Here is a 27,124-nt window from a genome sequence, read left to right as displayed (position 1 = left end):
CACTAAATGAACTTTTTGTTGTTTAAATATTTGCCTTTTTAACATTTTCGTTTCATTTGTAGGTTGCCATGGTGGAAACAGATAGACTTAATAAAATGACTGCAGTTGTTCAAGAAGAAACAGGTTTATCATGTGTTATCTGTCATGAAGGGCTACGTATTGCTCCAAATGAAGCATTAGGTATCTATGTGTATGTTCGTCGGTGTGTGTTAGAAGAAAATATTTATATAACAGGTTGCGAACCGGCGATTAATTTCACCAATCCACCATCAAACATTCCTGATGGTTATTCGACTTTATCAAATTTCGTAACTGTACATTTTTCATGTCATACAAAGGTAAGTGAACGTAACCTATTCCTAGTTGTTTTTTGAAAAACAATATTTTACGAATTTCACCATTTATTGTTTGCCGACGCTATGAGTGGATGAAAAAAGGGAAAGGATTTGTCAGTTTAGAATATGTTCCTGTGGTATAACAGACAACTTTAGAGCAGGACTAGCACTTGTTGTTTCATCATGATCTCCCAGTTGAACCCCCTAACAACAGAACAATTCAGCAGCTTGAGATTGTGTCCGTAACAGTTTGGAATAGAAGCCAATAGCGATCCGTCCGTTTAGTATTGAGTAGTTATATTTCTTTCTCATATAAAATCAGTTGATGACATAGTTATAAATTATTCAATTGACACGGTTTCTTATATAGATTTGATTAGTTTGGAAATGAATTTCATCACGAATCGATACTAGCTAACAAACCATTGCAAACTATGCAGTTGATGTGGTGTAGAACTGATAACACTGAACTATAACCATCGCGTATAATAAATTAATTGAAATAGAAAGTTATTAACCATTGTACCATTGACCACTACTCTATGTGTGAGATTCGATCATATGTGTGTAGGGTTTTCGGTGACTTTATTTAGACAACTTTTGAAAGTAACGAGACACTAGTGAGTTGTTTCGTTCTACTATGGGGTTCCTCAGTAGTGCATGTCCACGACCGTATTTGGAACTGAACTTAAAACCTCCCATAGCCTCTCAACGTGTCACTTGAATTTCACTAGATACGTTGTGTGAGCTAAACGTTGGAACGTTTTTTTTCGTACTTATCATTCTAGATATATGTGTACATTGATGAGCTGAAGGCTTTTGTCAGCATGTAATCTGAATAAGTGTATACCAACAGTTCTAGTTAATAAAATAAATCTATCAGGAGTAATATTGTAAATTACGAATTGTATTTTGATTTATCTCATATTATTATTTTTCTAGTCATATAAAGCTTCATCAGAGAATGAATGGACAGTAGCTCAACGACATAATTGGGATGTTGGTTGTAATAACATTTTACCAATATTAAACCCACCAACCAGTAGTTTTGCTGCTCCAAGTTCTACTTCTAGTAGTACCACAACATCATCGTCTGATAGTAAGGCGGCTTCATTAAAAACTGTAAAACAACAACAACAAGCTCCCGACACTGTTTATGCTGGACATTTAGCCAATTTCATGGATTTCATTATGGTAAGCATTTGTTTGCTCCCCCTTACATTATTGTTAGAGTATTACTGTTACCTAATTACATAATACATTCATACTCAATTATCCGACCATTCGTCTAAGAACCAGATAATGACCGAAACAGGAGTATGTTGTGACAGATGTACAAATGACAATGAAGATATGCTATTTGACAAACATGTTTGTTTTCACTCACGAACTATTCAGAGGTCATCTGGGAGGAATTTATCAGTCACCTTTCTTCGTCCTTTACTGATTTGAATTTCTCCCTATACGATGTTTGTTTCTCAGTTAATTATGCGATTACTTTTGTTTCATGTGTACCTTGGTTGAGAAAAATAAGATGTTTCACAGTGTAGCGTACTACTTAAGCAACTTTCAGTTATTCACTTTAACATGCGGTGACACCATTTTCCAAAATTTCAGCTACATATAAAGTAAACAAAACAGGACTACACTAAACAAATTTGCGCTAAATATTCGTTGTACTCTAATGAAAGATATTTTTACGACAACAGTTATTCAATTTTTTAATATTTTATATCAATATCAGGAAACCATCGATTAGCGTTTGTTTCACTGCATTATCTGAGTGACTGAATAGTGATTTAGGTGGACACAAATCCTTTCTTCCAGAAATCCGTGCATTTGAAGCCAGCGAATCTCTTAAAGTGTTAAATGGTTGGTGATAGTCAACAGGAGATCCTGTTGGACCTTGGTTCCGTGCTAGTTGATATTCATTAGCAAGGTATAACTGCAATCTGAAGGGGACTAGTGCTCCCTGGTATATCCAATTCCGCGTCACCTAGCTTCACAGTCTAATGCGTTACTACTGATCTATAGCTATTCGGGTCGCGACTAACTTGTAAGACTGAGATATTTACTATTGATCGACCAATAAGTATTGACCAATATCATTTTTGTTTAGATTTTTAGTGCTGATCAGATTCTATCGATTAAGTTCCAGGTTAAAAACATCTGTTCCTCCAAGATTATAGATATACTTTGCTGACGAGTGCCAACTAGTACAAAGTTTAGGTTCAGGGTTTCTCGCTAACATCTCAACATAGTGCATTCGATATTGAATAAATTAGATTATTTGCCACATTCCAGATTGGTAAACACCAAAGGACTGTATGAGTATAATATTCATCACTACTCACTGATCAATCAATTGTGAATCCTTTGAGTATGCGTGTGTAGTAAAATAATTTGCAAAGATTAGTGTGATTTTAAGACAGTTTTTTTTGTCTCAGATTGACTTCAGCTGAAAAATCCTTAAACGTTTAGGAGCACAAAGTAATTGTTTCCCTCTAGTTTGAGACTCCTCACCAATGTGGGTCAATGACCACCAAATCTAGGAGTATCACATCATGTTGCAAGCATGAAACTTTTTAGACCATTAATTTGAGCTGTTTTCATAATGTGATTTTTATTATTATGCGTTTGCTCCATTTAATATTATTCGTTTCTGATCCTCCTTACAGCATAAACTCAGTATATGTCCTGGTTATGTAATGGCTTTACATGATATAAAATTGCTTTTATTACGTTTCTCCTGTAATCGAACATTCACTGTTGAAACTGGTGGGGGTGGCAAAGAAAGCAATATCCAATTACTGCCACATTTGATGCAAGTAAGTAAATACATTTCGTATTTTTATTAATTGTATTAATGTCAGGGTATTCGTTAAGTCCAGTGGTCGTGAGGTGTTATGCTTAATTTCGTAACTTAAAGATGTGATTATCTTGACCATTTCTGGCATTTCAACGTCTGTATACGGTATCCAATTTTCATTCGTAGCTCTCATTGGTATAAATGAGACTCTCCAACATTTCTTCGAACTACACTTTTCTCAACACAAATATTAGTCAGTGTTCAACAAAGTGTCACCTATATAGTGAACCAAAAGAACACTTTGATCAGAATGCATTGTTATTAAACTCCCTTTCATTTTGTATCATAATAATAGTTTTATTCAATGATAGTAAAGAGTGCTCTCTTACATTGATTTGATATACGAGTATTAGAAAGCGTTTTAATCAACAAGCGCTAGCTGCTATTCATTTTCATTCCCCAAACGTTTACTACCAGTTTAACTACCATGTTATTTTTCTCGCCGAACAATAATACATGTGATCCATAAATCTCAATGTAATTGGTCCTCATTTTTGCGAAGGAGAGACAGGGAGGAAAATATTACCAGTCACCATTCTAGTTCCTCTTTCATTTCTCAGTAGAGTGTGGACAAACAGGCTCACCTAACTTCTGACTGTTAAATATGTTATTTCGTTTTGCTTTATTGATTTCTACTCTGAATTCACTGAGAGTGACTTTTTAATTTAGTGGAATCGAGTGTTGCTTAGCTTTACTGTGGTTCTCTATTTTTGGCTGTGAATAGTATGTTTGGGATATCATTAAACGCTTGGTCATTTTTGTATTTTTAACGGTTGTCCACTTCTGGCCATCGTGATAGTAAAATTACCAGAAGGGAACAGTTGGTTTTTAAACTGGAATAGTTGCTAAAGAAAATAAACCAAGACATTTTAATGTATTGGTTTTTAGTCTTAAACTGTTCTCATACAAAAATGAACGAAAGTTGGAGTAGTTTAGGAATAACGAGATCTATGACATGTGTTTGATTTGGATGGAGTTTTATTTTCGGTAGAAATCCTATTGCATGTTTTATGGATTCCTTCAAAATGCACTGATCTGAGACAGTCATATGATGTTCTGGTTAATGGGTTGACTATTTTTGTCCATCTGTATTCTACAGAGTTGAGTCTTTTTTGCTGTAAACTTGGACTAAGTTTCCATTTTTGTTTATTTCAAAAATATGTATTTTTCATAGTTCTTATTTGAAGTTCCAGATAAATGACATAAATTGTTATTGTATATAGGTTTATTTACATTCATTGTTAATGAGCTCTCATGTTGAACAAGAATTGGAGGCTTTAAAACAGTTTACTGAAGTCCCTAGCTCTTAGTAAGTTATCCTTATTTCATGCTTTCATGCGCTTTGCTTACTTGATAAATGATTCCTTACTTTTTGTGTCACCAAATATTGTATGATATTTCATGCTATAAGATCTAGGCTTTGCTGTAATGTTACAGTTGATCTTATAACAATTAGTAAAGCGATATTGAAATTCACATTACTTTGTAAAACACAAAAGTAAAATCATGGTATTTATTTTACTATACCATTCTGTATTTCATGAGAGAATTCAGTAAATTAATTGGTTGGTCGCCTTTAAAAGTATCCTTTCACAGTCGTTATATAAATAGTATGATGATATTCCTCATAAGTTTATTAAGATCATTAGTTTAAACATCCAATCGGTATCACTAACCTATCACGTATAAAACAGGAAATATGGCTCTTTGAGTGGTACTGTTCTGATGTTAAGAGTATGTAGCCGCTGCATCAGTTAGCTTCAACATACATAAGGGAAAAAGCAAGATCCTTAAATACAACAAGGAGAACACCAATCCAATCACACTTGATGGAGAAGCTCTGGAACAGGTGGAAGCATTCATGTATCTGAACAGCATCATCAACGGACGAGGAGGATCGGATACAGACGTAAAAGCAATGATCGGCAAAGCAAGGGCCGCATTCCTACAATTAAAGAATATATGGAACTCAAAACAACTCTCAACCAATATCAAGGTCAGAATCTTCAATACGAACGTTAAAACAGTCCTACTGTACGGAGCTGAGACTTCGAGAACTACCACAACTATCATCAAAAGGGCACAAATATTTATAAATAGTTGTCTACGCAAGATCCTCAATATCCGTTGGCCGGATACCATCAGCAACAGCCTACTGTGGGAGAGGATAAACCAGCTTCCAGCTGAAGAGGAAATTAGGAAAAGACATTAGAAGTGAGTAGGACATTACGGAAATCACCAATCTGCATCACAAGGCAAGTGCTAACTTGGAATACTGAAGGGAGACGGAAAAGACGAAGGCCGAAGGACACTACGCCGGGAATTGGAAGCAAACATGAAAAGAACGAATAGCATCTGGAAAGAACTGGAAAGGATTGCCCAGAACAGGGCTGGATGGAGAGTGATGCCGGGCGGTCTATGTTCCTCCATGAGGGGTGACAGGAGTAATTAAGAGTATGTAAATATCACCTCAACTAACGGTACAATTAAATGGAAAAGTCTAACCACTAAACTTACGTATCCGTGTGTGATTACTGCACAAACTAATGATTAATTATTTTCGGCCACCCTAACTTGGTAATCGCGCAAGGTTATATTGAATGGAAAACGGAAACCCATGACGATGTTAGCAGAGTCCAACTAGGTCTGTTAGATTTACCAGCTTTTAAGTTCCTAGTTGCTTAATTATTATACGACGGCCATTGTTGGGATAAACAGTCCAACGTTTGGTCATCAGTTGAGTTATACCTTGAACATGACTTAATGATTTGACTTGAGTTCTATATTATTTCACTGACTCGACAGCTTCATAGGTGTCTTCATATGAATCCTAGATTGGGTCGATGCACAAAAAAGCTAAATGCCTTGTTTATTCTCAAAATAATTATTCTCCTATTATTTTATTTGTCGAACACAAATAGTTGGGCGAAATCGGATAAGTGTTGGATTACTACCGGGCCCCTATATCGTCTAGTGGCGGCTTTACATCTATGGTCACGTGATGAATGGCATAATCATCGGGCGACATTATTACATAGTCTATTGTATATGGCTGTGGGACGTTCAAATAATGTAACATGTTCAACCAGTACTGTCGATAGTCAATTTACGCTGATTAAACCATATTTAATCTACTTTGGTCTAATCGATTCTATTTATGAATATTTATTTAAGGTAGGTTTTTTTTCGAAATCACTTCACGTTGTGTATGTATTTGTAATTGCTGTTGTCTTTTTCTTGTCAATTGTGTTCACTTTTACTGACTGAAACAATTTGATGTTATGATACAATAATGATATTTTAGTGTATATACAAATTAGTATATATCTTAATGAGTGAATGGAGAGTTCTTCACATTGATCTAACTTTTTGGTATTGGTTTATTATTAGTATTATGACGAACGATAAGCTTAACGCTAAATGCCTTTTAACTTTCAAATATTAATCTATCGATGAGGGTGAAACTGACCTTCATTAGGCTTTGTTTTTAATGTGTAAGAAGACAGAAAATTCCATACTTTTATCTCTTATCGCTTCTAAATGGTGTAAACTGAGGAAACCATAATCCTTTGCCAAAGATTCTTTTTAAACATCTCCGAGACGTAAGACGACTGATTTGTTTAGAAAAAAAAAAAGAAATACTGTGATTTAAATTTAAGAAATTTCGGTGGTTAATTTCTGTTTACTTCGAATGGCTTTTATTTGGTGGAGCTGAAATATCGTTAGGTGTAATTCAGTGTTTTTGTAATATGTGCTGTTTACATTTCTTTATCTCACTGATGAATAATAATTCTAAATTAAAACGGTGTATGAAACATTGAGTTGATAGGAGCTAAATGTTTTACATAAACGATGATCATCAAAGACACTCACATCTTACAGAGTCACATATTTCTCAATTATTTATTAACGTGACAGGTCATTGGTCAGTGCAGTCATATACTTTCATGAATAAATAAACGGTAGGATTATGCATATTTCACAAGTATCCAGATGTGATTTAAGCGTAATTATAACCGATTATATCAGTGTCTTAGATAAAGTATATTTAATATTATTATTCCAGGTAAATTGTGTTAATTTGTAAAGCTAATCTGAATCAAACAAAATGTCTCATTTTTATCTAATTTTCTTTAATGTTGGATGTCATAACTACTTCCTCGTATAAAACCCAGAGATCTCTATATGTCTCATGATAAACAAATTCACGTTATTCATCATTATATCCCACACCTTATTGTTCACCAACATTAGTATAGATCTAATAGTCTGGGCCAATCAGACATATTAGTTTAAGGTCAAATAAAATGAGGAAGATGCTGCTGAGTGTGTGGTAACATAATCTCGGTCACCGATCTAATTATCACATGCTATAGCATGGCGAACGAAGAAATATTTTTATTCTCCTGTTATATCCAGTGGTATCATAAAATAAACTGAGTGTTGGATTTTCATTTCTACTCTCTCTCTCTCTCTATAGAATGTTCCATTGACAAGTTCAATAGAAACTAAATTGAAGTCAGTTACATCAAGTAGTAGTGGTAGTGTTAGTCAGACATCACCATCATGGTCTGTTTCTTTATCGCAGTACATTCGTACATCAGATGAAGCTTTGATGAAGGCAGCTCCAAAACTACTTGCTTATTTTGAAGAGAATCTTTTAACAATTGCAAGTGTAGAGGAATTTCTAGATGTTACAGGTAAATTGTTTGTTATTATTATCTTGTTTATTAAATCCGAATTGAAGATTTAACTGAACTATAAGTTATGGACGAATCAATCAGATTTAGGCTCAAAATTCATTTATTCATATAGCTGAATAACATTTTGACCATTATAGAGAATGTTATTTCATGGTAAAAACCTTAACCCGAACTTTTAACTCTAAATCCCAATCCTTATTCCTCATATTGGTTTTACTCTAGCAAGTGGTCGAATCTTTTTCAGGGTCAGTTTAGTATCACCCAAAAGTCGTCTACAAATAATAGTCTCACCAAATATTTTTATGTGAATGATTAATCTTCATTAAATTTTATATTATCCGTGCTATTACAAGAGCATTTTTGTCAGTTAACAAATTATAATGTGTTGTGAAATGAAGGAGCTATTGAAAGAGATGTTCAATAAATTTCTGGATAGCTTTCACTATATGACACATGAAATAAACATTGAGAGATTTATGAAGTATTTAGTGACAATATGCAAGCGAGATTTTTCTTGCATTAAACATTTGTAAAATGGAGCGCAAAAGAGTTTGTTCATAATAGCTTAACTCACCCATAGTTACCCTGTTTGTGCTTTAATCTACATTAATATTTAGATAATTGTTTCCGTTGCGTTACTTCAAAATGAATATACACCACTATCGTACAAATTAATTGCTAAATATTTCTGGTATATGGGGAATCTCGGAGATTGTAGAATTTTCACCGTTCAAATCCCGAACTGATCTTAGACTTAAAACATAGAAAGGCGTTTCGTCCTAGTTCGGGACTATTCAGTAGTACGCATTCACGACCCCACAGCCCAGGACCTTTAGCCATGCTCGTGAACACTTAACCTCTGGATCATACTAGGACGAGAAGGTTGCCCAGCGCTTCCAGGTTTTTACTGGCGATCCAAATAAAAACAGTTTGTGATTAAAACTATGAAAATTCTACAGTCTCCACAAATACCCCATACTAATAATAATTATGTGCTCGCCGGTGACTATCTTCGAGATGTAACTACTGGATTTCTTATAAAAAGCCCGTGACGAGTATGGTTCAATCATGTTGGGTTTGACAGTTATTCATCACAGGCAATGGATAGGAGTCGCGTAATACTAAGAATTGATTGAAGTTAGACACGCACACCTTTGGATCCTGACTCTGATTTGGCATTAAGCGTTTGCGTGCGAAACCAAATAACATTTCCCTAGACAGTTTACTGTCGTCCATAATCTACTACCTCAGGTGATTGGAAGTAGTTATTAGGATACTCCGGACCTAGGTTTCGTGCTAGTCAGCATTCGCCAACAAGGCGTACTTGAAATCTTAAGGGAAATAGTGTTTTCTGGTGGATTCATGCCACTGTCATTCAACAAAGTAACATCATAGTTCATGCGATATCGACTCACGTGAACCAGTAGCCGGACTCCAGATTGATTATTAAAACCCAACTAGCACTAACGATGAACACGACATTGACTATAACTGTACTGTCACTAGGCCAGTGTTCTGGATAATCCTATGGAAAAAGCTTTTATGAATCCCTCCATTCATGATTTATTCTGAAGCTAAAAGTTATTGTAATCGAGATTTTACATCAGCTGAAGAATCAATAAAAGCCACATAGCACTGAATATATGTTCTTTCCTTGTATGGTACTTATTCATTATAAGGTTTCAAAACAACCACATTCAGATTACTCAATCAGAATACAACCATCAATAACATTTTTGACTTCATTCAGTTTGAGATATTTTTTTACAATATTTAAGTTAAGGATTTTGCCCTATTCATCTTATAAAATAATATTTTTCTCTTGCCCTCTAATTTTAATTAAACTTTAGGCTTGTTCGAAAATGTAAGTTTAAATGAAATCGAAAGTATCATGGAGACAATGTGCAACAAATAATCTAATTCCACTGATTAAGTTTCTATTAACAAAGAATGACTAATATATATATTTATATATAGAGAGAGATTGTACCTGTTGTTCAAGTTGAGAATTTACTGTAATTCTGAAATTCGAATTGATGTTGCCTGTTATTGACGGTGTTATCGTCCCGCGCCGCATATCTATCATACTTATAAAGAATAAATAACAAAGATGTAGCTACTCCCATCATTTGTTCCATATATATATATATATATATATATATATATATATATATATATATATATATATATATATATAACTATTATTGTTGGTCACATGATGTCCTAACTGTCTCAGTTGAGTTTTTTGTTCCAATCATTATTATTATTCTGGCGAACACAATTATTCTCTTATATATGCATTGTATTAATTGTAATGAATAAGATTAGAGTAGAATTGTCTATCACTCAATATAGAATTTTTCTGATTTAAATATATTTATGCACGCATTTAGCAGTTTTTCCTTATTAACTACCTTTCTCAAAATTCCATCATGTATATACATATAAGCGTAAGCGTACTTTTCTATGACAATAGGTGGAAAGCAGTATTATTTTGTGATAGAAACTAAATGTATGTCATAGCCCCGCCATAACTGAGACTGTTGATACGTATGAGAACAGATTCCGAGATTCTTGTTAATAGTAATTTTTTTCAGTTAGTTACTTTGATTAGCTTTACTACATTGTTCTACTCAACAGTGATATTTAGTTATTCATAAGTAATGCTAGAGCCTAGTACAAACGTGCACCGGATCAGGTCGCTGCATCACGACAGTATGAGGTAAGGAAATTAATAAAGTGAGTACCAAAATAGTATCAGTACTAGTGATGTTAAGAACGAGTTTAAAGATAGAAAACATGCTGCAAAATAATGAAGTCGCTGGATAAAAGGTGTGACGTAACTTTAGAACTTAGGATCTAAAGGTAGAAAACTTATCTACCTACGCCCTAGCCAAAATCGCACTTTGTGGTTATAGTAGCCGAACACAATACGTGTCACGGCCACCACAGTTGACAACTCACAATCCTATCAACCAACTTGGTACTTTAATCTATTATTCTCCCTCTAATCTTAGCATCAATCACTCGTTAATGCCCGCATTCCTGAGGAGTCTTTAAAAGACATCTATAGTCAAAAACATTCATGTCTTCTAGTTCCATCTACCGTGTTTCGGAACCATAGAACGGACCGGTGAGGAGCACACCAGCCCTTTGTTTGACAGATGAGAACCCTGGCCACGCCCCCATATTGACTAAGCGAAGTCGAATTAATGGCGATACTTCAAGCTGTATGACAATTCAGAGACAGAACATGTGTTAGATCCTAGTTTTAGCTAATGAAGCCTGTTGTCCAATTTGACATAAGGTTTGAACACTAGAAGTCCTTATATGTAATTCGGGGCGCATTTTTAGGAGTAGGATTTCGCGAACTTAGACCGTTAGCATCGGTTCGTGGAAAGAGCGATGAGGCTAGAAGAGTTGGGTAGTTTTTGATGCCTTAGATTCGTACTTCTCAGACATCAACATTGATGAAAATCCGTGGGGTAAGGCGGTGTTACTTGTAGGTTCAACCTTTTCCAACTCCCCTTCCGTTGTAGTGATCTACCGTTCCCCGGAGATGCCGGCTATGACAGAAAAATTGTACTCTCGTCAAACCCCCAGTACATTCAGCAGTGTACTTCATCTTCGGACCCCAAGTTCCTACTTCTAGTCATACTACTCCAATCGACCTTCCTAGCATGGTAAGACCTAAGGGAACGAGTGTTTCAACCAATATAGTTCTACTAAGTCCTCACCACATCAAGATAATAGCTACAGTTGGATATGGTGTATCTTTCGAATGTGTCCTCTGTTAGTGTTTAACTCTTTATTCATAATCTGAATGAAATGAAAAACTGAGACTTTCAAAGACAACTTATAAATATCTGTTTTACATTATAACCTACGATGTCTGAAATCATGATAATTTAGGACATTGCGTACTGTCGAAAACTACGGGCTTCACATTTTATGACATGTCGTCCACTACAGCTGCCCTACATACTTGGAAACCCAACCATTTCGAAATCGGCCTATATATATCTATACCAGTAATTATGAGAACTGTCATCGTGACCTGAAGTTAGTTGAGTAATAACGTTTTAAAAACTAGGTCTACTAGAAAATATTATGAAATACTGTGATGTTTGTTTGCTCCATTGGTAAGTATTAGTGGCATGTGAAGAACAAAAATTAATCAAAGGAAATTATTTACATCGTGTATTATATATATTACAAAAGAATATCCAGATATGCAAATGACTAGTCAGTTGATTTTACGATAATTGTATAAAATAGGATAAACATTATTTAATGCTTCATACAGATGTTCACGTGATTTGGCACCTATAAAATTAATATAAAAAAGTATTACTGTGGTGAAATTACTTGGTGAAAATGTCAGAAATTATTATTCCATATTATAAAAGATGGATTTTGAGCCAAATAGAGATCTCAAGTTCGCAAAACGCCGACGTAATCCAATCGAGGTAACCAATGAGTATTTTATAAGAAGTTGATGTCGTTTTTAAACAGAACAAGCTAATTGAACAACCTTATGAAGGAAATTCTGCATATTGAGTTATAAATGCTTAACATCAACTCAAAGTTCTATGGAAACTTGCCGGTCAGAGTAATTTTGTGACTATTTATTGTAACTAAATTACGAGTAGCTAATTTTTTTATTGAATAATTTCTCGTATTCCACTGGGTAATCCTAGACTAATTATTCTTTTCGTACGGATTAATACCAAGGTTTAACTTGATAATTTAAAATAAATTGAGCATTTAGATTCTTGCCCATTGGGATATCACAAATGTATTATTACTTGATTGTTCCCTTATTAGCTGATACAATTTTAATTTGTCCCGCCATAACGAAATGGTCATTTGCACTCTTGCCTGTGGGAAGAGTTGACAGTGTAGCTAGGTTGATAATTATTATAGTACCGTTTACTACTAATATATACTAGCATATAAGTATTTCGAAAAGTTATGATAATCTTTAGTCTATAATCGACCTCTGGTGCGTTATTTCGGTGGACCTAACAACTTGAAACAGTGAAAAAAGATTAGCATTTAGAAAATCACTAGTGGCTTAAAGAGATCCTCAAATTCTTATTGTTTAAATCATGAACTGGTTTTAGCTAGACTACTGGACAGTTGTTTTATTTTAATACGAGAAATTTACACCATTGGATATCGGCTCATTGCTCTAGAGGTCAAATAATTGCGCACTAGATCAGTTCTGGGTTCAACCCCCTGTGGTGGGGTCATAGATCCGCGTTGCTGTGGAATGATCTTAAGTATTATTCAATGATACAGCTGGGAATTAATCTCAGTAATCCATCTCTTATTTTGCACTACGGCGAATGATCCCCTATTTTTGTATCTACTTTTCTGATTTTTTTTTAGTAAAGCGAAGGGTTCCCATTTAAACGCTTATAAAAAAAGGATTCAATAGACAAATCTCACGTACAGATTCTTGTCATCTATCCTCTACTACGGTTTATCAACTGATAACAATATCTATATCGTTCACATAAAAGATTGGTAGTTCCATATTAAAGGGTCCTGCTGATAGCAGATTTGGGATTGTAGATTTTATGCAAATATCATTTCCAAGTAAACGTATAACACAGCATCTGTTCAGAGTATAATGTATGAAGAATGCAGAGTTCTTACAATCAGTCACCAAATTATAGCTTGGCACAAACTTGTACTAGGTCAAAGTGCCGTACATGACGTGATTACATTAAAAAAACGAATAGCAAAAGGTATCGATATAATGTAGTAGCAATGATAATTACAAAGACTAAACATTCAGAATATGGTTCAAAAAGACAGAATAGGAGTTTATGCATGAAAGAATTTACTACACCTCATAATATGGAGAGAGATAAAAAGTAAACGGATCTGCGTCACTTACAAAGTAAAACAAAAAAATGAATCCAACATCCTAGAGCTAAAAGTTGTCTACTACGACTATTGTGTGAAAGCTACATGGATTCCCAAATCTTATTAGGTAGACAGAAGTCTCAAATTATAACTTTCTAAGTAAAGTTTTGTATAATTGAGAATACAGTTCACTTACCTGTCATAACAATCTTTCCATTCACAAAAATAAGCATTACTAAACGGGGTTTTATTATACGATAAATTAAGGCTGGAAATATTTCCGGTTCATATCTGGAAAAAATGAAGCCAAATACAAGAATACCTGATACATATTTGTTTATCCATACAACGGTAAAAAATATATTGAACAACATAACTTGGTCTCCATATATGGATAACGGTTATCTTACATATCCAAGGAAACTGCATTGCCCTTTACGAAATCAGCAGTGAATGACTTTATCAACAGATTCTGTATAGGTTTGGCTACATTTAGGCTCCTGTCAATCTGCTGCTATTTTAAACAAAATGGTTAAGCCCATTTATCACCAACCTTAGTGAGAATTTATGGCCTCATCAATTGATCTCCTTTATTTAACAAATACCTCATTTAGGTCATGTCTCCGGAGCGTTAAGTATAATAAGACAAAATCTTGTACAGCAGACGTCCTCCGACAGACAAACGTGAGTATTATCTGTTCTAAAAAGATCGTTGGCTGGGAGTAATTAATCTTTGTACCTATACTCAGGTTAATGAGGGTCCCAAGATAAATGAGGCAGTCGAAGTGTTCAACTACTCCATTTCATAATGACAAACCAGATATCAATGTAGAGTGACTATAAGTCAACATTTTACATCCAAGTGAGAAGTATATTCTCAATAATACTCATTTGTCGCTCCAGGCATTCAGAAAACTGAATTTTGTATGCTTCTTTACCAAACATAAATATATTTTCATTTCAAGTCAATGAGAGTCTTCAAGTGGGAAATCAAGTTATAATCATTATAACAAGTAAAATGTTCTTTTAGAACCGAATACTGTTCTCAATCAAGAAATAACAGATAAGTGAATTGAAATACAGCAAACAACAGATTACTGAATAGTAAAAACTCATTAAAAAAGAAATATTCCCATAGAAACTAACTGTGTCATCTGTTCGTTGGCCAATTGTACACCTTCCAGACGTATTGGAAATCTCAGATCAGCCAAGCCAACCATATTTTGAATAGTAAAGTTCATGAATTTTACCTAGATTAAAAACCAGTTGAATGACTGATAGTTATCTACTGATTTGTACACCGAGCTGGTATGTAGATAACACAACTAAATTAATCACTTGTACCAAATTACCTAATCACCTAGATTGACAACGATTAGTGAGTAATCTCTTCACTTCTACCAAGCACTATGTATCAAGTTTTCCACTCAGTGTCAGTCAGTAACAACGTAGAACTTCGTACGTACGTACATCAGTTCGAGTTGCCACACCACATTAGCACAGAGATGCAGTTGTCGATTCAAATCCCATAGTGGTAGACGTAATAAGAGTATAAGCAGTAATCGGGAAGATTAGGGTTTGGAGATGTTATTTAAAGAGTATAATCCAGTGAAATAAATTTGGAAAGAGGAAAAAAAGGGACATGAAGAATTCAGAAGATTAGAATTTGGGAGAACACAGAGAGTGGATGCACCTGCGCCATTGCAAACGATTTTGAGCCATGTCATTCAGGGTCTCTAACCATCGGTTGCTATCATCTCGCGGTCCCCAACCAGGTATCCTACACCTACCGACATGACTCAGTCCACTTGTCAGTGACTTCATGGACTTGTGCCATGTTTTGGTCTGGCCGCCCCTAGCTTTCCTCCAACCTACTCCTATACCACTGAACATAGCACGTCGAGGCAGTCGGTCGTTGGGCATACGTAACACGTGTCCCAGCCATCTCAACTGATGAAGTTTCACTACTTCATCAATTGATTTGCCATCCTTACCTAGTACCCGTTTCCTGACAACTGCATTACTTACTCGATGGTCCCAGGATATACGAGCAATATTTCGAAGACACCTATGATCAAATACTAGTAACCTACGAATATCCTCTACTCTTACCGGCCATGTTTCACTGCCATAAAGTAGGACGGAACGAACTGCTGCGCAGTAAACACGTCCTTTGGTTGATAGACGGACATCTCGCCTACGCCATAAATGACGCAAGTTGGTAAAAGCTAGTCGAGCCTTCTGTATCCGTGCTGAGATTTCGTCACACACCAGACCACAAGGGCTGATGAGACTTCCAAGATAAGTGAAGCGATCGACACGCTCAATTACTTCACTCCCTATCATTAGTTCAGGTGTCAATGCAACCCAATCCTGAAGTAACATTTTGCATTTCGAGGGAGAGAATCGCATCCCGAACATGCTTGCATTGTTGCTTAGAGTGGTCAGAAGACTGCATTTTGCCAGCGTCTTCACCAAATAAAACTATGTCATCAGCATATTCCAAGTCAACTCAGTGTAAATGGTCCAGATATTAAAATTAAAAATACATATGTCACCTGCATCTAATAGTTATATTTTAGTCATGCAATGTAGCACAGGACACTAAGACTCTATATCCTCATCCTAGGGATAAGTAGACAGATTTTAGTGGTGGAACCAGTAAAATGTCAATACATCGCACAGATAATTTATGTGCACCTGCTATAAATTTCCATTATAAAGTTATTTCACGGTAGAGCATTCACCCAGTAACTCTTAGTTTCTACAGAATTTTGAAATAACCTTTAGGCAAACCAGACTTTCAAAGCGAACAGCTTCATGAACTAGCTTTAGCGCGTCTACAACGTACAGTTGTCTTGATAAATATATACTCTATATTATATACCTCAAAACAAGTGAAGAGTAAAACTTAATTATTAGATTACAAATAACGGTCCTATTCACACAATCAACGGAACTTGGCATTTAATGAACTTACATCAAACCCAAGTCTTTGTAGTATACGAGCACATTTCCGAGAACCTAAATTTGCATCTGATTCAGAACGTGCACCAGTACACACCATGCGACCAGTTCCAAACACTAAACAAGTGACACGAGGTTCACGCAGACGCATGACAACGCCAGGAAATCTGCGTGGATTGTATTCCGCACTACGGACATGAAGTACCAATTTACGTAACTCAATAGGACATCCTAAATCCACAGTAGAAACCATATTGCTAACAATTGGTATAAGAACAAGATAATAAATTGAGTTAATTTGACATAATTCGAAGTTACAAAAGCAAGTATAGTTGGTAGCAAATAAAAAGCATTACAAAGAAACCCAACTCAAAACTTACACACCCTTGATATAATGAGCAGTAAACTGCTTACTGTATGATACTTTGGACTAGTCAGTCATACGCAACATAGAGCCTGGCATATATCTATCGGTTTGTTGCCATGCCACGGCACAGCAAGATTATCAAAACTAATTCCAGTGTAGTAGGAGTAATAACAGTATTAGTAATAATACAAAAGGATGGTTATGGAAAGAAATGTCTATATACGACCAAACAAACGTAAATAAAGCGGTGTGTGGTTCTAAGAGTAGGTTATTTACTGAATACAGGTCCTCAGCTTTGAGCCAGAGTATTTGTTTGGGGACAAATCATACATCCTGGATGTTCGAAACAACAGTAAAGTTTCAACTTGTGGCCTATTGGTTGAAAACCGAGTGCATTAATCACTAACCCATTGACCTTGAGGCGGCTTTAAGCTAAGTACCTACATTTGGTTAGTAACACAAGAGCTACAACTAAATGGTGTGGACTTGGCTTATTTTGAATAATCTCATTTTAATTAAATTCACACAAGGCTGTAGCAGTGGCTTCCTAGTCAGCAATAAGATTTCAATCTGTAGTTCAGAATTCCAAGCATCATTATACTCACTTTATTTTGGGCAGATAAGTGGGATCTCCAACTCTTGTACAATGTGACACGTAGCTAAATAAAGAAGCCAGTACCTGATAAATTGGCTAGTTATTTCATATGTATGGAAGGATTTAAAATAAAAATCCACCTCTGAACTGTTTTACTAATGCTTGTTTAGCAAACAACCAGACGAAATGATACTACAAATAATTGTGTGTTATGTTCCTATGCTCTGATGATTTAACAGATGATAAAAACGCCAATCAAAACAACAACGTTATGATCTTGATACTGTAACAAACCAATGACGCGTTAACCAGTACGGACAACGCAGAGCCAACTCTGATTAGTTCTTCCGACTAACCCTGCCTGTTTGCGTCCGGAACACAGCTTTCACTGTATGAATCATATACTTCAGACATACGCAGTTTATACACGAGTCGCAAAATGCCCTGGTACGGCCAAGAGTGGAGAGAGTCCGCTCTCCCTTTCGAAACGCTCTCACATGGCCACGCATATACAGCCTCTGTCAGGGAAGTCCTACTCACTAACTTCTCGCACCATGGGTGTTGTTTACAAAATAGAGAGGATGAAAAACGAATGTCCGGCGCTTTAACCGGGTTGGTGGACATGGAGAGTCCACCTAGGGGAGTTGAAAAACCCTGATTCCAAACCAATAGTGCACATGGGCTCCAGTATCCTGAGGGAATAAATGGCGTATGAACCAATCGTTGGTCACCGGCTACCATGGGACTGCATCTCCTTACGATGCTCCACTGCCTTGTGGATCAGACCTTCAGGTCGAAGGATCCGGATGTGAACCCCTAAGAAAACCACCTATTTCGGTTTGGGCATCTGGGTAGTATCACAGCTTTCACACAAAGCCCATCTGATTTGTGTATGTGTGTATGTATCTGGTGCCCTCTTGCACTAATATCTGTGTTCAAATAATAATACTATAAAACATAAAATAACAATTATATAAGATCAGACAAAAAAGTGACTGTGGCTAATAAATTGGGAATAACTTAGGAGTAATAAATCGTATAATGACAGTGAATGAGTCAAATAGAAGCTTATAATTAAAGGAATATAAATATATGAAAAATGGTTACTTGATAGTTATACAATAATATACAAAATAAAAATCCATAAATGGATCCTAGCAGTTACCATTCACTTATTCTTCGTCCGGATATAACAATGTGCATAGGGTCACATGGACTTTTGATTAAAAATCGAACTAAACTGATGTTATCTCTATGGGTTGCATGACAGCTGTTTATGTGTTGAAGTGAACTGAATAAAAGTAAAAGATTGGACTTACGTAAGCGGTTATGAGATTGTTCCGAATAACCACATAATTAACATTTACCAGTAATATTTCGTTGACAGAGAGACTCTTAGATACATCATAAAGACAAGAAGTACCAAGTTTCAAGGATAAAGACTTATATTGAGGACAACATATTTAATATGACGGTATTAATATTAATTGTTAGATATGGGATAAACCGTGATTCAAACAGATAGACGACTCGCCTTGAATAAAATGCCGTAAAGTGTACTCACTGTATAACAGGTTTTTTAATGCCACATGAAAGATCGACGGATTCTGAATCTGGACCAACGGGTCGCTGAGGAGTAATTTCGTTAGTGCAATTGTTACTTGAACCTCCTAACATTATGGGATTGTAGTAAATTCGTCCTGAAAGTAATTTAGATCAATATTTTTAGAAAATATTAGAATTTTTGGGATAGTCATATTATAAAACATGATAGCAAAATCACCAGTAACCTTACAAATTAAATGCTCCATAACCATTAAAGGTTTATGTTTCTGTACCCGATAGGTCTGAGTAGTACTGGAACCGATTGCTAGCTATTAATAACAAACACCCTTTCTGAAAGCAATGAAATACAGGCCTATCATCAAAACACCTTTCTTAAAGAAATTATTTCAGAGTGGTTATTTAAATAACCACTCTGAAGAACGGAAATTTCCGTTCTTCTACTCGTAATAAATCGTACAACGCCCAAAGTAGGTGTCCTAAATTTGGATACGAGACAATATCTAAGCTTAGTAACGTTATGGTCATAGAACAACTCTTCTCTGTGGTAATGATGGTGTAATAATGTAACCATTAATTTAGACCACGTTAACTCTGAAGTGATCAATGTGTTGTTGAAGTCAGTTCTTAGTAGTAAAATTAACCTTATATACGAAGGATACAGGTAACTATCGATGTGCCACGTATTTCTGTGGAGGACTCAACTAGTCAATTGTACGAAAACCAAACCAACCTCACATTTAAGTTATTTGACCTTAAGGATGACCTAGAGGATGTTTACAATATCCAGTACCTTAAATGGTTCAAATGGTTGTGGACGGAGTAGAAGAAGCTTTCGCTTAACGGGCTTCCGTATCTTATAGGAGTGGATCATCAATACCTCCAGGCAGGAACCTAGATACATAAACGATAATAAAAGAAAAAGAAATTGGCAAATCATAGTAAGATACTATCTTTTGTCCTTAAGAATAGGTAAAGTTTCCTCTTGAAGGACTCCTGGGAACTCATTTTGACTAGCTCAGCCAACAGGGAATCCCAGCATTTGACAAATCTTAGGGAGTAGAAGTTCTGTCTACAGTCTGTTTCGCTGTGTTACCCATCCAGTTTCTAAGTGTTACCCTTAAGATTTGTGTTGAAGCTAAACTTAAGTAGGTGTTTCAGGGGACGTCCAGAAGTGTTAAGGATGATGCAAGCCATCAGAAGGTCACCTCTAAGACGCCTGTACTCTAATGAATAAAGGTTTAGTGATTGAAGGCGCTCTTCATAAGGCTCGGATTCGAGTTCCCAAACTGATTTCCTAGCTCGCCGTTGGATACGCTCCAGAGTGTCCTTATATTTTTGGAGTGAGGGAGGAAATACTATGTTTCCGTACTCTAAGTAGAGACAAATGAAGTTGTTGAAGATCATGTAGAAAGTTCTCGCGTCAAACTGGTCAAACATACCCTTCAATGTTACCAGGGAAAGGTTTGTTCGAGAGTCATTTTTGTCACAGTTAGTGTAAGACTTCAAATCACAGGTGACCAGCACTCCTTAATCTTTTTCAACTTGTGATACTTCTAGAGAGGATTTTCCTTAGCTATAACTGTAGTCTGCAACATGTCTCAGATGAACTACTTTAAACTTTGAAGTGTTGAGAGTAAGTCAATTGTCATCTGCCCAACTTCGAAGTTGAGTAACATCCTTCCGAAGTGCCGAATTATCCTCTTGGTTACGTATCTCTCTCTCCAAAGTTTCCCATCATCAGCAAAATGTAATACGTCTGACGATAGCTGCTGTGAAAGATCGTTTATATTAGTCCAGAAAAGAGAAGGTCCTCGTACTGAGCCCTGGAAGACCCCACTGGAAAATTGCATAGCGTCAGATAAAGTGAAGCTAACCCTTACCTTAAAATGTCGATTCTTTAGATATGAGATGAGCCAGTCAATTAGAAAGGATTTGATACCCAATCGTTTGAGCTTATTGATAAGACATATATGGTTTACCTTATAAAAAGCTTTTGAGAAATCAAGGTGAATGATATCAACCTTCCTCTTCCGATCAAGGATGGTTGTCCATCTGTCCACCGAGGTCAGCAGGTTGGTTATGCAAGAATGACTCTTCCCTAAAACCATGCTGTTGGGGTGAGAAGAAATTTAAGGACAGTAAATAGTCATGTATGCCGTTGCATATCAGTGACCCCATGATTTTTGAAGGTATAGAGAGAAGAGCCACCGGCCGGTGACTTGAAGGTCCTCTGCGTCGACCTCCTTCAAAAATTGGTGTGATGTGAGCCGGCTTCTGAATTTCCGGAAGTTTGCCTTAGCTTAGAGAGTGTGAGAACATCATGCTAGGCGGTGTTGCCAGGATTGAAGCTGCTTCCCCCAGTATATCAGAATGAACCATATCTGGGCCTGGAGAAGTGTCTTTTCTTGGGTGCCAGCGTTTCCGGTACACCAAGTGAGCCCCCACGTTCGCTTCGTAAAGTCCTGTGCAGTTGCAGATGAAGCTCTCATCAATACAGTTAATGTAGGTCGGTTGAAATATCCGAGATTATTGTTCAGCCAAAAGGTTAGCGGCGTCACCGTCGTTATTGGTCGGTCCATTAGGACCTAGCAGTTGGGAAACTCCAGTTTTGGCTAGTCCCGCCAGTCTGAGCACATTGACTTATATGGGATCGCGTCCTGATGTTCGATGGCATCTATTTATGTTGGTCTGACGACTTTATTTTGGTAATCTTGCGGAACTTTAAAAGCTTTTGTGAACTGGTAAATATCGATAGCAGATGAGACTACTTATTTTCGAACATTAAGGTTTCTAGAACAACCACTTAACATTTCGTCGAACAGTCGTCCGTACATTCATACTAAGGTTTGACAGGAGAGTTTGAATAATGGTAATTATTAAAAAAGGTGAAGACGTCAAAGTAGAACAGAAATGCATAAATGAAAGCAAATGTCAATGATAATAACAAAAGTTAGACCACAGGACTAGTGTTACGGCCGAACTGAAGACATTTGGCTAATTAAAACCCCTATGTTAAATATTCTTAATTTCACTGTGTTTTTGAATATGTTTGTTTTACTCAACTTCTGAACGTGGTTGTTTATATCATCATATTCGGACATCTTGGTTCCTCTTCGTCTTTGGTCTGACATTTGAGAGCTTTTGCTCCGGGAACCTACAAAATTGAAGAACGACATTTGGGTTGACTATTTGTAAATTGCGAATAAACTTTAGTGCCTGGAGTGAAGTTTGGTTCTATTGTTAATTTGGGTTCGTAAATTGCAAATAGATCTACATACCGTACTTCAGTAACGGGAACGAGCAAAAGCTTGAACGTAACAACTAGTATGCTAGAGCGTAGCTGTTAATCTGTTCAAGTCGTCTTCTGTCAGACGCTCGTGATGGCACACTTTAGGAGTGTTGGTTGGTTCGCATGAAGTCGCTCTATATTTTTGGGCTTCTCGAGATCCCCAATGAGCCTTTTCCGTGCTTATTGATTCGAGATAGTATTATATTGTCAACATAAAAGTTCACCGAAGCATTAGGATTTTCTGTGAGGTTATAAATATTAGGAATAAAAAGGAATCTACCATAGCTTTTTCCGAAACTTAGGGGTGTGGTTTTTTGATCTAAGTGTACTGAGTCTCTGAGACCAACCCAAGGTATCGTCATGTGTACGAAATTGTTCTGCACTGAAACAAACTTCTTAGTGGGATGCCAAAGTGGCGCGTGCAAACATACTTTTCGACTCTAGTAGGTTTCCGTACCTTGGATTCGTAAAATTCATAACCTGTAAAGGGTAAATTGAAATGATCGACTGAATGTAAACCTATGTAACGTATGTTTTCAGCACTCTCCAGAATTACTGGAACGAGTAATTTAGCTTTAAAGGACACACTGAAGTTGGTCATAATTTAGTCGAGCAGCAAAATAAGTAATGCTCACATAAGATAATAAAGCCCAGCTTATCTTCTAATTCATTCTGCCTAACAGTAGTTTATATCGCCTGCTTTTTATTAAATACATCTAGCAGAGTTTCCATAACAACGCATGAAAGCAACTGATGACTAATTTGTCGATGTTTTATCACTTCAGGTGAAGTTCAGCAACTGGCCATTTAAGCTGTGTTCAAATAATAGATGTTTTTCTCTAACGATTGGAACTCATAGACTGTAAACATTAGTATTTCACTTTCATTTAACGTCAGACTGCTTTATCATGGACCTACCAACCTGCGGGAGTTATACAACATCATTAAAGCATTAACATGAGATTATAAACGTACGATTTAATCACTGAATTCATCATTGGTACGTTTTGATAAGCGATTAAGTTCAAACACTAGCTCGCCACTAACCGGTCCTCACTATCATTTTAAAAGTAACAACTTGAACTCGTCCATAATAATATTAGTTTCCTCCATTGCTATAAATTTTTTTGCAGCAAAGTATCCCCAGCATCTACTTTTCAACACTGAAATAGATTTCTCTTTAACATACATTAAAACTGCGATTGTTTCGAAAATGCACTACAAACACTTTTTCAATAGCTAATATCTTATACGTATTTAAAATAGAAATAAGTTACTACCAGTTGAAATGATATAAGTATTTTCTATTGAATCATATTTTTGTTGCGTGAATTCCAAGGCATCTCATTCCTCGCTTTTACCAAAGGATAGGATTGTTTATTTTCTGGCCTTATTATAAAGTCTCTGATCTTAATACCAGAGAGGTATCGCTACATAAGCTCCACAATTTGATTGCAACAGAAAAAAACGCTGAAAATCCATTCACAGCATTTTATCGGACAGTTCTATCTTTCGTTTGTTTCTTCTCCCTGTCGTTTTTTAAAACTCTATTCAGATCTCTTTTAACCACATTTCGTGTTCTTCTGTCTTCCTCGTCTGAGCTTTGATTATGTGACTTTGATTGAAGACGAACTTTTTGTTATCTCATTTTTCTGTTGCGTACTGCCGGACTATTGACAATAGGGTCATGTTTGACTAAGTCAAAGGTCACGGCATTTTGGTCGTCACGCTGACAGTGAAATAGTTCATATAGAAGATTTCGGAAAGACTTTTAAGTCACTCGAAGTTCATCGATAAATTAAAGTCTCAATGAGCCATCTCCCAGAATCTTTGCAAAACCTACACAGAGTTCGGTGGAAAATGCAACAAAGCCCACTAAACGTTTACTGATTATTTCGCTAGAGAGTTAACGACACAAAACAATTAGAGAAACATGGTTATTGCTATGGTCATTTGAAGTACTGAGTAAAATTAGCCTGTTATATCAGCAAAACTGATTCACATGCTCCACCGATATATAGTGAGCCAATAACAGAGTGTTCTTTCAAGTTTGTTTTCAACGAAGAAAACTGATGCTAAACAAAATGATGAACTTGTCACGAAAAATTTATCACTACAAGATCGAGCACTTGATACATCGACATTTGCATTTTGACACTCCGTTGTCATGAATATTCTTCGATTAAAATTTCAGGAAATTTAGACCTAACGACTTCTAAAAGTGCCTTTGATGCCAAGGTCAAATTGGGAATGGAAGCGACTAAGAGGCTTAAAAAATTCAACACAAGCCATTACAGAAGGACCCATTTTACTGTGAATATTTCGCGTATTTTGTAACTGCGTGTAATCATTCCTAAATATATATAATAATAATAATCTATGTGTCTCGTTTTTCTGCATTTGTGTAAGACTCAATAATATTCGACGTGCATTAGATATACTAAAAGCTGTACTAAAGTATGTGCACCTGTCATCACAGTATCAATTTGTACTTTTCACTTATTATGTAGTCTTTTCTGTTGTTATCATCGACTCATAAACTACCTCGATTGGTTTAGTGATTTCGTATACACATATAAATATTACTGTACATTAAGAGTAAAGCCTGATGAGGATCTAATTGAAAACAATTTTGTTCGCCTTTATATGTTGTTTTGAAACATTAGTTCATAAGCTAAAAATTGGTCCACCAATTCTAGTTGCCCTGTCCACATACTATATTTTTTTCGTTTGTCGGAATTTGTTGCTCAGTTTCTAAGAGACTTAGACATGGATCGAATTTACTGTCACTGATTAAGCCATCTACATCGTAGGGAGGACTGAAATCGTGCTCATTGTTGTTATTTAAGTGTATTGCACCTGAAAATTACTATCGTTTTCCTGTTCGACGGTTAGATGTGTTTTGTAATTCAAAGCTTCGTTCGATTTGAAAGTGGGTCGGAAATCATTACATTTGTTATTTTTACAATTTTAATCTGCTGTGTTTGTATTTGTTCCGCTGGAAACGCTTATAGAAGGCTGGAGTGGCGTTACATTCTCTGAATGGGAGCCATAGTTATCCACGAGCAAAGCCCTAGGAATTTCTTTCAAGACCATGTTTCTTTAGTTCTCGGCTTTCTAATAAGTGTGTCTATCCTAGAATTACAGGAGCCCCCAATTTTGAAATACCCACTTTTTCCCTTTGAATGTAATTTTTCATAACACAAAGTTTATCTATTGAGTTCCTATAACTGTATATGTATGATTGATGTTCATAACCTAACGACACACAGTTTGCGAACTCGGTTCCTGGTTTTCATGGTAAGGACTCTAGGATCTGTCATATGGCCTACTTGATCATATGTTTCTCGAAGCTGTTTAGTAACTGTGTGGTGCGCGCTATTTACATCGACATAAGGAGTATATAACGACAGTCAGGAATAGAATGTATTTCAATAGAAGATCGAGAAGGAAAGAGCAGAGACGGTATGAAAATGCAGGAATAATGAAATCTGAGACGATGCACTGATATTTGCAATAGGAACAGCCAGGTTTGAGATGTGGGTTGATATTTTGCAAATTAAGTATTTGCTGTATGGTTCTCAGATCTTATTGAGATATTCTCTGATTTCGTGTTCAAGTACATTTGGTTGCCCACACTCGTGTTCTTGTTAACTCTATAGTCCGTATTCTTCATTTCTCAGATGAATTAACGGGTCTTGAGGACGTGATCCAACACCAAAGATTAGGAGAAGTGTAACTGAAAACTAAATGTCGATCTCATGCGATTATTTATCCTGGTTTTTGTTTATACTATGGAGATCTTGGTATATCGTTGTTTGGTTGACCGTTAAAGGTGTGAGAATTTGGGTTGGGTCGCTGAGATTTTACCGGAAACATCTTGGTAGCGTAAAAAAGTTGTAGGTCGTGTAGTTAATCACTTACTTATTTCACGTAGGGATTATATTTCTTATTTCATACTAAATGCGGTCGAATGTGTTTAAAAAGAGAACCCTGCTGACTGCGACCACCAGAATGGTCCGTTCTATAGATAAAACGATGGATAATTACCAGCACAAAAAGTTCACGTCAGCTATGACACTTCGCCTTCTAACCTGCACGACCCTACTAATTGTTTCGTAAGCCGTAGAGTTTGTAATGATTCCTTGTTCTCAGAACCCGTGAGGTTAGTAATTGTTGTTGTCTCTCCAAATCAAAGAGCGACATACACTGAATTACGGCTGCCTCAAGTGTATGGTGCAGGGCGATTTTATTCTGAAATTTTGTAACATTTCAGTCATAAGTGCACCTATGACTTGTGAGTATTTGGTTCGTTGACAGCGGAGTAACTTTTCTAAAACAGGGGTTTTATTTAAATAAACCAGATTCTTAGGTTTCCTGTTCTGTATCCTGGGAGTCTGAAATCATATGCAGCATTAATAGCAGTGAGTATCGGTTCAAACATTTGTGGCAAATCAACGGAAGTCTTCATGGATAAATTTTAGATGTTTGTGTTATCATTTAAGGAATTAATTGTATATGAATGTAAATATTGACGATTATGAAGATAAAAATAT

At 36.1% G+C, this 27,124-nt stretch overlaps 2 protein-coding genes across 5 annotated transcripts in view; one reads left to right on the top strand and one right to left on the bottom strand.

Annotated features, from left to right (window-relative positions):
- Positions 1-10,042, top strand: part of UBR4 (Ubiquitin protein ligase E3 component n-recognin 4) — a 128,786-nt gene extending 118,744 nt beyond the window's left edge. Inside the window, exons 71-77 of the mRNA XM_051208646.1 lie at positions 63-338; positions 1,278-1,529; positions 3,014-3,163; positions 4,428-4,513; positions 6,126-6,378; positions 7,685-7,904; positions 9,758-10,042. Coding sequence (XP_051073210.1) covers positions 63-338; positions 1,278-1,529; positions 3,014-3,163; positions 4,428-4,513; positions 6,126-6,378; positions 7,685-7,904; positions 9,758-9,822 — 1,302 coding nt within the window. The 3' untranslated portion in view covers positions 9,823-10,042. The remainder of the gene's footprint in view (positions 1-62; positions 339-1,277; positions 1,530-3,013; positions 3,164-4,427; positions 4,514-6,125; positions 6,379-7,684; positions 7,905-9,757) is intronic.
- Positions 10,043-11,938: 1,896 nt separating this feature from the next.
- On the bottom strand, positions 11,939-20,009 carry TBP1_1 (TATA-binding protein; the record flags this gene model as incomplete). 4 transcript variants are annotated; one of them, XM_051210837.1, is made up of 6 exons in its annotated part: positions 11,939-12,233; positions 13,981-14,075; positions 14,931-15,034; positions 16,765-17,008; positions 19,278-19,413; positions 19,982-20,009. In XM_051210837.1, coding segments are annotated over 6 exons (687 nt in total), but the record flags the coding sequence as incomplete, so codon positions are not given. The 4 variants fall into 4 exon arrangements, with proteins under 4 accessions (XP_051073208.1, XP_051073209.1, XP_051073207.1 ...); XM_051210839.1 differs by having other exon boundaries at positions 13,981-14,106; positions 19,278-20,009; XM_051210836.1 differs by having other exon boundaries at positions 16,765-19,413; positions 19,509-20,009.
- Positions 20,010-27,124: the final 7,115 nt, after the last annotated feature.

Source organism: Schistosoma haematobium, chromosome 1 (genome assembly GCF_000699445.3).
Source record: "Schistosoma haematobium chromosome 1, whole genome shotgun sequence".
Lineage (NCBI taxonomy): Eukaryota > Metazoa > Platyhelminthes > Trematoda > Strigeidida > Schistosomatidae > Schistosoma > Schistosoma haematobium.
The sequence above is the reverse complement of the archived record's forward strand: the minus strand, read 5'-3'. Positions and strand labels throughout refer to the sequence as shown.